The 11,543-nt window shown below is 47.2% G+C and overlaps 1 protein-coding gene across 1 annotated transcript; it reads left to right on the top strand.

Annotated features, from left to right (window-relative positions):
• Window positions 1–6,600: 6,600 nt before the first annotated feature.
• On the top strand, window positions 6,601–10,412 carry IRS4 (insulin receptor substrate 4). The gene is given in 2 exon segments (XM_057537627.1): window positions 6,601–6,628; window positions 6,631–10,412. Coding segments are annotated over 2 exon segments (3,810 nt in total).
• Window positions 10,413–11,543: the final 1,131 nt, after the last annotated feature.

Raw genomic sequence — 11,543 nt, 5'->3', positions numbered from 1 at the left:
TCCTCCCTCCCTCCCCCCTCCCTGCCTCCCTCCCTCCCCCCTCCCTCCCTCCTTCCTTCCCTTCCTTCCTTCTCTCCTTCCTTCCTTGAAGCCAACATATATTGGTGATTGCCAAGCACAATCCTAAGCATGAGGGATACAAAGAGGAATACGACACAGTCCTGGCCCTGGTCCTCAAGCAGTTTATAGCCTAAAACAGCGTTCCCAACTCAGGGATTAGTTATATCCAGGGGTAGTACTTTTAACTACTTAGCAACCCATGTAGCACAAGCTTACCAATGAGAATATATGCCAGTCAAGGTTCCAGAGTAGGGTTCTGGAAATCCACTGCTGTGCTAGTAGTTAACCTTGTAGTGGCTGCATAGTGGAGAGGAAGGAGGTCCTGAGGGGGGGGTTGGAGTAGCCAGGATAATTGGGTAGGTAACAGCACTTGGAGGGGGTTTGGTTTGTGGCAGTAACTATTTACCAAATGGTATAAAAGTATTAGTCATGTTAACAATGACTGTCATTTAATGATGATATGACTGTATCAATGGGTACCAATTAAATCCTTAGCTTTACCTACAGCCAACACTTAGGAAAAGAAGGCAGTGGTTGTAGTGAGATTATGTGAGTGAGGGAAGCTTTCCTGAGTGAGAGTCCTGAGCTTAGTCTTGAGAAAGAAGATCGGCATAAATTGGTGACTAGGAAGGGGAGGACATTTAGACGTGAGAAATAGCCCAAGTAACAGTGGAAATGGATAAATCATATATATAGAATGCCATTAAAGAGACCGACTTAACTGGAAGTGTGGGCAGTGAGAATGTATTGTAACAGGACGAAGAGTGCATTTGGAAGAATGGGTTGTGTGTAGCAAGGGAGAGAGGGGGTTGGTTGTAGTGTCAATTGGGAAGAGGGAAACATATGCTAGGGTTACAAGTTTAGTTCCGATGTAGCAGGAAAAAAGGGCGGGGGGGGGGGCTACTCCGCTCGTCCTCGAGCAGTATGATGAAAGTGACGTATGAGGAAAACCATTCTGCTGACTATATAGAGACTGAAGAAGGGTAAGGCCAGTTTAAGTGGCTACTTCAGCAACCCTGGGGAAGAGTTCATTAGGGCATGAACCAGTATGGTGACTACGGAAATGAAAGGAAGGGTTCAATCTGACAGATATTGCAAGACCATGTGAGGAACGGAGAAAGAGGAATCGATGATAAGCATAATATATGACATCTTAAATATGATAGCTGGTTTTCTAAACACCCAAAGGAAAATGTAAGTCTCTAATACTAATTCCTTTAAAATAGCAAATTTAGCCATAGAACGATCCTATCTAATTTACAAAATAAAGATCCTAACTCTTCACGATGAGGCAGTATGAATTGATAATCTTTTGACACTAAGAACGAGGCTGCTGTATGATACCACAAGGAACAACATTAGCTAATTTTTTTTTACTGTTCATTTATACTAACACAGAAAATGCATATAGTATGAAGTTGTTGACACTTATGTGAAATCTGCTAGATTTAATTGTTCTGATGTTCAGTTTACTTACTAAGTAACTTCCAAATGAAAGTTTTATCTTTTGAAGGTGGAAAGAAATGCTTGATTTTTAACTGAGTTAATTTTCAATTGACTCCTGAGATAACAGGGAAGCTTTAGGAGCCTAATTAAACCTTGTATTTGCTCTAATTACTTTAGCCGCAGACTGCAAGGAAACAAAAGCAGCAAACAGACCTGTTCTGTGCGCAGCGGCCAGGCATTTGACGGTTGTTTTCTCCAGCAGAGATTTTGAGTAGCACAGAAGTAAAGCTGAGACGAAAAGCCATCATCTGCAAGCAGTGGCTGCAGCCACAAATCACAGGGCAGCCCCTTTTCCTGCACAGTGTAGAAAACATCATTTATCGTGCATGATTTTATTTATGTCCTAACACAGAGAAAGCAATCATCATCACTAGCATCATTTTTTAATATCAAGGTAGCACCACATTTTTATCAACATAATTGGATGTTAGCTCACAAAAACTATAGAGTTAATACTTAAAGGACAATTTATATATTGGGCAAGATTAATAGTGTTTTTTATACTGGCTACTGTTTCCTCTCAGGCTTTATTCTCTTGAACAATGTCCATATTTAAAGTAATTTTCAAGCTAAGTAAATCCACACTTCTATTGTTCATTTTGATTTCAGTACAAGTGGAATTTGGAAGACTGATGATCATCTGTATGAGGAAAAAAGCAGATGAGCTTTTATTACTACTGACTACTCAATTCAGTCAAACAACTGCTTTCTTAAAACAGGATTCACAGGAGATTCCTTTTAAAGGCAAACTGCATTAAAGGCATATTTCTTCATTAGATAGAAACTGTTTTAAAGGTACTGTGGCTGTATTTATCCATTGATCTTAGTTTCTAGGTGTAAAATACCAGCGGAAATGCTTGAGTTTCCTCCCTTCAGCTAAAGTGGTAAACAAATTAAAAATATTGTAGATTTCATTACTCCTTATCTGCTGTTTTAAAAATCTGTGCTTGAGATTCTTGGTTCAGAGTCCAAACTTTACAGAAATTATGACAACTTGAGCTTTCTGGGGTAACTTGTCCTAAATATAAAAACAAAAAATTAAGAGACAAGAATCTACAACCAAAGGAGAGTAGAACATTAAAAGCAACCAGCTGGTGAGTTCAGGCCAAATACAAAGTCTCTCCTTTTTGCCTGAACCATCTAGAGGTCTGTACCACCCCTCTGCTTTATTTTGCCTATGGAAACCTGACCTAAACTAAACAACTATTCTATATCATTAAGTTGTCCAGGAAGATGAAAGTTTAAATATATGTCAGACAAGCTACAGCATCTGGTGCAATTCAGTAATGATCGTCTCCTCCAGAGAGCTTCAGTGTTGGAACAACTTTTAGAACTGATGAGGAGATTTGGTTAACCTATGTAAAGAAAATAACATTCTTCTAGCCACACATTCTCCCTGTTCACAAATACTAATATGGACCGTATCCTCCCCCATCCTAGAAAACACAGCAAGTGAAATCCCTCTATGAAACATTTCACTCTCTCTAATTCCATTCTGTTGCAGCCAAATAATATACTTTGGATACAAATAATCAACATTGGTAATCTTTCACTGCAGTTGTTTAAAATTATTTTCATGCTTGTTTTTTTTTTGTTTTGTTTAACACATTGATTAGTCCTAGGGGTTCCCCCACTAGAGTAGAAAATAATGTCTTACCAACTATTGTTTAAGAGTGCTACCTAACATTTAAGAAGTATGATGCTCTCTTATAATTTGTTGATATGAGAACAAACTTAGTTCTCTCTTTAAAACAGCAGGTAAGTTTAGATATGTGAGTTTGTTTAAAAGAAGGTTAGAAGTGATCATAGTAACATTTGTGTGTGTCAGTATCTCCCTTCTAAACTACACTACAAACCTCCTTGTGCCAAATTTACACATCTTTCAAAACAGAAGAGAATCTAGCTTAAAAGTGATATTTTTCATCAATAGACTAGGAAATACTTGCAACAAATATGACAAGGTTTTAATATCTTTATTATGTAAACAAGTCACACATAATAAGACAATAAAAACCCCAAAACACTAAGAACCCAAAAGGTAAGGCAAAGGACACAAAAAGACACTTTATAGAAGATAACGCTATTGTCCGCAAATATATGTAAAAGTTTTTTTTTTCTAATCTCACTAGTAAAAAAAAAAAAGGAAATTAAAAAAACAGTGGAATACCTTTTCACCCATCTTACCAGTGATTTAAAAAAAAATAACAATATACAATTCTGGCAATCAGTGTGGTGACAGGGTAAACTGATAAAATGTTTTTGAAAAATAATGCATCAGATAGAAGTTCATATATTTTAACCCAGTAATTCCACTCCTCGGTTTCTACCCCAGGAGAATAATTCTCAACATTAAAAAAAATCTATAGGTCCAAGATGTTCATTGCAGCATTATTTATAATATTAAAAAAATGAAAACAACCTAAATACCTCGAACAGAGGGGTGATTAAATACAATAATATACAGCTGCCTAGAATAGTTTGCTGCATTTTAAATAATGTTTAGGTTGATCTATAATATGGGCAAATGTTATCATGTATGTTAAGTGAAAAGAACAAGATAAAATATTATATACATTGTAAGCCTACCACTCTATGATAAAATTCTATAAAAACATGAGGATTTTAAAATCTATTATTCTCAGTATTTTCAAAATTTTATTCAACATGCAGTTTGTTTTTCCATACATTTTTAAATGTCATGTTCTTACTCAAAGCACTTTCAAATGCATTGCCTTGTTTTCAAAACATTTCTATCTCAAGCAAAACCCAGTGCTTGGAAAGGCTTATGAAACATTATAACATCTATCATAAAAATCTCAAATGATTTTAATCATTTTCATTTTGGTTATAGGAGTAGGGAATCTTCTACATATGTGACCAAGCAGCTGAAACGTGGGTAGCAGCTCCAGTCAGAGCTCTGTCAGCATCCACACTCCTTCTACCTCTAGCCCCTTTCAGAAATCACGGCTGCTCCTAGCACCTGTGAATATACTGTGTTTATAAACCGGTGGCAGCAGAGGGAATGATAATGGTTGTTTCTAATATTTTGGAGACAACCAAAACCAATTTCTTTTCTCCCAAAATGGGAACATCAAAAAGGAGTCATTCATCCAATGTGTTTATTCGGTTACTAACAGAGAACAAATTCTTAAGAGGGCAGGGTTGGGGGTTATTTTTATGATGTATACATTGCTTGTTAGATTTTATAAATAATACGCTTTGCAGCATCTACCCAAGGGCAAAGGTGAACTGACATTCCATTCTTTTAGAAATACCACGTCCCACCCTCCCCCTCCAAAATCCCTCTTTGCAATTGTGGTCACCCCTTTAGCATTTTAATGTAACATGGACCCATCTCCACAGTTAGGAAGCTGAAATCCTAGTAGAAGAGAGAGAGACAGAGAGAGAGAGAGAGAGAGAGAGGAATTTAGAAACACTTCAGTTTACACTTACACTCCAGCAGTTTTTCCAGAAACAGAGGAGGCAGTAGTTCTTATTTTTGAGGCGTCAAGTTGTAGACTGAGATTCAGCAAAAATCTTCTTTTCTTGACGCAAGGGATGTGAAATATATTCTAGGATATGTGTTCAGTATGATCCTTTGTTCTAGGTATGAGCTTTTCTTTTTCTAAAGTTTTTCGGTCTCGATCAAGGAAAGGGAAACTTAAAATTATTTTGAAATTCTCTTGAAGGCGCCTTTCAAAGCATCTCCCACGGGAAAATATCACGACAGCTCAACACTGGTGTATTTGAGTAAGAATCGAGTCCGATTTTTTTTTTTCGTCATGGCTGTATACTTTGCAGGCCCCCAAATTTGTGCTTTCATAGTCAGCATTAATCTAATAGCCAAAAACACCATCTTTAGCCAACCTGCGTCTCGTGGGCCACAGACGCGCCCTGATGAAAGATTAGGTTCATTTTTGAACGCATCGCTGTTATTTGTGTGCCTCAGACTCGCGGGCTTTTGTCAGGGCTGGAGCGAGCTCGCGAGTGCCTGCAGCGCAGTGGGCGGCAGGTCTGAGTGCCCTGGTGGTTAACACGTTTCCAGGGGGTGCCCACGCTTTCTCCCGAGACTCTCGGCTCGCCGTGCGCGGCAGCAACTAGTGGACCAAACTGTGACAGAAAGAGAGGATTTATGTGTGGGACGGGAAGAAAAAGAGAGGGCGCCCGGCTCGGTCCCGGGACACCGTGGCTTCGGGATTTGCACGAGTTTATCACTACCATTAACAGCTACTCGCAGAGGGTTGTTTACCGCCGAACGCGCGACAACCAGACAGCGGAGCCCACTCCGGGACCCAAGCCACTCCTCCTCGCCCCTCAGCTCCCTTCCTGCCCCCCAAACTAATTAATTCGAGGCCGCCTCCCTGCCAGACACTCCCATTGGCTCCCATCCCATCCAATGAAAACCTTGCAACAGTTTCACCTGGCTCCGGCTTCCCAAACAAACAAACCATCCCGGGACCTTGCCAGCTCTTCTCCCCTGCGCCGCCCGAGACAGTTGCGCTCCGCCTCCTCCCGCCACTTCTCGCCCCCTCCAGCCAATCATGCCCTTGCCCCCCGTCGCGGGCCGCTCTCTCTTCCGCCTCTCTCGAACTTCTCCCGCCAAACCCCGCCCACCACGCTCGTGCCTCCGTGGACTCCTCGTGAGCACCTGCGTGGCCAGAGAGCCCCTCCTCCTCCCGTCGGTCCTCCCGAGGCCCAGAGGCCGGAAGATTCTCCAAGAGGGTCTAGGCGGGGTAGGAGGTAGCCCCGCCTCTCGGGCCCACCGGCCCCCCCCCGCACACCTCTGCTGGCGGCCGCTTGCGCCCCTCTACTGCGTCGGTAGCCGGAGCCACAGCGGGCGCCGCGTGAGGCAGCGGTCACGTGTTGTTTTGCCCGCCGCCGCGCGCTTGGAGTGGAGTGGGCGGGGGCGCGGGCCGAGACGGGAGGGGGCTGGGGCGGGCGGGCGGACGGGGGTAGACGGCCTCTTCCCCCAACCCTCCCTTCCCCGAGCCCCCCCCCCTCCGCCCGCTCACCTTAAAACCATCGTGCATCACCATGGCGAGTTGCTCCTTCGCTCGCGACCAAGCACAAGGAGACGGCGAGCTGCAGCAGCGGCAACAGCGGCAGCTGTAGCTGAGGTGGCGACCACCCCACTTCTTTCCTCAGGAACCCCGACCGCACTCATTGGGACCGGGTCGTCTTGTCCGGGAGCCATGTGGCTCTCCACGGCCACTGGCTCCCGGTCAGACTCCGAGTCCGATGAGGAGGACCTCCCCGTCGGGGACGAAGTCTGCAAACGCGGCTACCTGCGGAAGCAGAAGCATGGCCACAGGCGCTACTTCGTGCTCAAACTGGAGACCGCCGACGCCCCAGCTCGGCTGGAATACTACGAAAATGCCAGGAAGTTCCGGCACAGTGTCCGCGCCGCGGCGGCTGCAGCAGCGGCGGCTGCCTCTGGCGCCGCTGTCCCCGCGCTCATCCCACCGCGGCGCGTTATCACCCTGTACCAGTGCTTCTCGGTGAGCCAGCGAGCCGACGCGAGGTACCGACACCTCATCGCTCTTTTCACCCAGGACGAGTACTTCGCGATGGTGGCCGAGAACGAGTCGGAGCAAGAGAGCTGGTACTTGCTGCTCAGCCGCCTCATCCTCGAGAGCAAGCGCCGCCGCTGCGGCACGCCCGGCGCGCAGCCGGATGGAGAGCCAGCCGCACTGGCGGCTGCAGCGGCGGCGGAGCCACCCTTCTACAAAGATGTGTGGCAGGTAATAGTCAAACCCAGGGGGCTGGGGCACAGAAAAGAGCTGAGCGGCGTGTTCCGGCTCTGTCTTACCGACGAGGAGGTTGTGTTTGTGAGGCTAAATACCGAAGTGGCCAGCGTGGTCGTCCAGCTCCTGAGCATCCGGCGCTGCGGGCACTCGGAGCAGTATTTCTTCTTGGAAGTCGGCAGGTCCACCGTCATCGGTCCGGGGGAGCTCTGGATGCAGGTCGATGACTGTGTGGTGGCCCAAAACATGCACGAGCTGTTTTTGGAGAAGATGAGAGCCTTGTGTGCAGACGAATACAGAGCCCGCTGCCGCAGCTACAGCATCAGTATCGGCGCCCACCTGTTAACCCTGCTGTCCACTAGGAGGCACCTGGACATGCTGCCGCTCGAGCCCGGCGGCTGGCTCAGAAGGTCCCGCTTTGAGCAGTTTTGCCACCTCAGGGCCATAGGTGACGGGGAAGACGAGATGCTCCTCGCCAGGCGCTACATAACACCCAGTGAGCCTGTGCCCACCTCCAGGCGAGGAAGACTGCACCTGCCCAGAGCGCGGAGATCCAGGAGAGCGATTTCAGTGCCAGCCAGCTTTTTTCGCCGCGTAGCACCCAGCCCCGTGCGTGGCCCGCACCCTGCAGAAGCCCCCAACGAGGGAGCTTGCCTTTCTTCTGAAGCACCTGGTTCCGGCTCTGGCAACTCTGGGGAAGAAGGCAACCCTCAGGGCAAAGAGGATCAGGAAGGAAACGGAGGCGACTATATGCCCATGAACAACTGGGGCTCCGGAAACAGCCGGGGCTCCGGAGGTGGCCAGGGCTCAAGTGGCCAAGGCTCCAGTAGCCAGAGCTCTGGAGGGAGCCAGTGCTCGGGCAGGGGGCACGGCTCCGGAGGTGGCCAGGGCTCAAGTGGCAGCCAGGGCTCAAGTGCCCAGGGCTCCAGGGGCCAGGGTGCAGGAGGAAACCAGTGCTCAGGAGATGGCCAGGGCACCTCAGGTGGGCATGGCTCAGGCAGTGGCCAGGGAGCTGGAGGTGGGCACGGCTCAGGCCGTGGCCAAGGACCCGGAGATGGCCATGGCTCAGGCAGGGGCAAGAACTCTGGAGGGGGCAAAGGCTCAGGAAGTGGGAAAGGCTCTGAAGGCAATGGCGATCATGGGAAATCTCTGAAGAAAAGATCCTACTTTGGCAGATTAACTCAAAGCAAGCAACAGCAAATGCCACCACCTCCACCACCTCCACCTCCACCCCCACCAGCTGCAGCAACTGGTGGAAAAGGAAAGTCTGGGGGAAGGTTCCGACTTTATTTTTGTGCTGACAGAGGAGCCACAAAAGAACGCAAAGAAGCCAAAGAAGTTAAAGACACAGAGACCCCAGAAGGTGCAGCTCGGGGTCCCCACAGAGCTAGAGCTTTTGATGAAGATGAGGATGACCCATACGTGCCAATGAGGCCAGGGGGGGCTGCCCCTCTCTCAAGCTCCAGTGATTACATGCCAATGGCTCCTCAAAATGTCTCTGTGTCAAAAAAGCGCCACTCTCGATCACCTTTCGAAGATTCAAGAGGGTACATGATGATGTTTCCCAGAGTGAGCCCACCACCTGCACCAAGTCCTCCAAAAGCACCTGATCCTGACAAAGAGGATGACTCAAAGGACAATGACAGTGACAGTGACTACATGTTTATGGCTCCTGGAGCTGGTGCAATTCCAAAAAACCCCAGAAATCCTCAGGGAGGCTCTTCCTCCAAAAGTTGGAGCTCCTACTTCTCTCTGCCACATGCTTTTCGGAGCTCCCCGTTGGGGCAGAGTGACCACAGTGAGTATGTACCAATGTTACCTGGAAAATTCCTGGGGAAGGGCCTAGACAAAGAAGCCTCATCTAACAGAGGCCCCAAAGATGTAACTTCAAAGCCTTCAGTTGAGGGGTCATTCTCAAAGCCTAGAGATGAGGGATCACCTTCCAAGCGTTCAGGGGATGGGCCCCCCAAGAACAAGACTAAGAGACCTAATCGACTTTCTTTTATTACAAAAGGAAATAAAATCAAGCCAAAACCACAAAAGCCCACACATGAGCGGAAAGAAGCCGACAGCGCTCGTGGCTACATCAACATTGACTTCCCTAAAAGAGGTAGCAATATGCCAGCTCCCTGTATTCAGAGACTGCCAGGTTTGTGGGGCATAATTGCCGACCCCAGACAGTTCGCCTTTTCGAATTACGTGAATGTTGAGTTCGGAGTGCCATTTCCAAATCCAGCAAACGACCTCTCAGATCTTTTAAGAGCTATTCCAGGTGCCAACCCCTTCTCTCTGGACGGTGCTAGGTGGCCACTTCCGCCTCTTCCTCCCAGTGCTACAGGTAGCAGTGCTAATGAGGAAGAAGGTGACTACATTGAAGTGATTTTCAACCCAGCAATGACCCCGGCCGTGCCTTTTTCTGACAGTGCCATTCGCTACGATGCTGAAACGGGGCGCATCTACGTGGTCGACCCATTTTCTGAGTGCTGTATGGACATTTCTCTCTCCCCCAGCCGCTGCTCTGAACCACCACCTGTAGGGAGGCTGCTGCTGGAAGAAGAGCTCGAGAGTAGACGCCCACAAAGCCGTTCGCAAAGTTTCTTTGCAGCTGCCAGAGCCGCCGTCTCTGCTTTCCCGACCGACAGCCTCGAGAGAGACCTCTCCGCCTCTTTAGCCGCGGCCGCGGCAGCCGCGCCAACCTTAGCCGTGAGCCGGGCTTTAGCCGCCGCCTCCGCCCTGGTCGCTGCCCCGGGCATCGGCGCAGCCGCCGCGGACCTCGAGGCCGCCGCGGGATCTGACTCCGCCTCCGTCCGCTGGTTCCAACCTGCTGCTAATGCTGCTGGTGCCGAAGCGGTAAGAGGCGCCCAAGACGTTGCGGGTGGCTCGAACCCCAGAGCGCAGAACCCATCGGCAGACCTTGCCGGAGGTAACAACAGAGCCGGCGGGGCTGCCGCTGCAGCCGCCGCTCCCCCTCCATCACCTGGCCGCGGCCGGGCGCCGAGACCCCCGGAGCAAGAAGATTCTGACGACGACGACACGTACGTGAGAATGGACTTTGCCAGACCTGACAACGAGAAGTTCGACTCTCCCCAAAGAGGTTGGTAAGTTTAGAATTCATTTCCCTGAAGTTAATGGTTATTGCTTAATGAATCGATCGATGCACTACTCTGTCTACAGTGTTAGGAAAATGTGAGCTAATATTTCATTCACTGGTGCTTATTTAGAATGGAAAGTAGAATTCAGTTTTAATCATGCAATACCTTGTGATCGTTGCAAAAACTTGTTTTAATCTAATGATAAGCTTCTTTACCTGGAAATAACCGATTATCATTTAAACATTGGTTCTACTTTTTAGGAGTAGTTCAAACTTAAGGATATGCAGCATGAGGATGCTTTCAGATATCCTTCCCTAACGCTTAGTGATTTACACAAACAGGACGTCGTAAATTGAATCCCATCAACTCATTTTCAAATCAACAAGTAAAAGCTGCTTTTCTACAAATGACCATATTTAATTGCAGGAAATTTAATAAGAGCACCGAATACTGAGCAGTAATAATCAACTGTTAACCTTTGGGGGTTGATGACATTCTCCTTATGAAAGTTACTTTTTAAAAAAGCAGTCATTGTTATGCTGGTTTGCTGTGATTTACCAAGAAAGTTAAATCTCAACTGTTAGCATGAAGGTCTGGAGGGAACAAAAGGTAAATAATCCAGAACAACAGGTGATTGAAAGAAGAGGGTATTTGGCTCTGGAATGTGTTTTTGTGTTGATTTGTTTAGTTTTTACACAGGATAAATTGCCAGAAACCTTGAGCATTCCTTTTCTATGTCACTAATAGTGACAGGCAAGTCACCTCTGCTGTGCCTCATTTTCTTCATGTAACTCCCCCCAAAGGGGGTATGGTGACAACACTATAATGGGTATGAATATTGCTTGAAAGGTTTAAAAAGCATTTAAAACATCTAATTGGTGTGTCTTCTGGGCAATTCAGTAAGCAAGATAATAAGGGCTGGAGGAAGACCTGACCCCAGGGGCAACCTACCCTGGAAGAGTGGAAGTTTTTTTTAAAGGGTTACTTTTCCAAAGGAAGAAATAAGAAAGAATAGGATCTTGGAAATAAGACTTCAAGTAAATCTGCTGTGTACATCGTGCAATGTTGTTATCAGGCTGTCTGGAGACATTCTCAAGAAATGATTTTGGAAGATGATGTCTCCATAGTCTCAACTGCCTTC

This window comes from Balaenoptera acutorostrata, chromosome X (assembly GCF_949987535.1).
Source record: "Balaenoptera acutorostrata chromosome X, mBalAcu1.1, whole genome shotgun sequence".
Lineage (NCBI taxonomy): Eukaryota > Metazoa > Chordata > Mammalia > Artiodactyla > Balaenopteridae > Balaenoptera > Balaenoptera acutorostrata.
The sequence above is the reverse complement of the archived record's forward strand: the minus strand, read 5'-3'. Positions and strand labels throughout refer to the sequence as shown.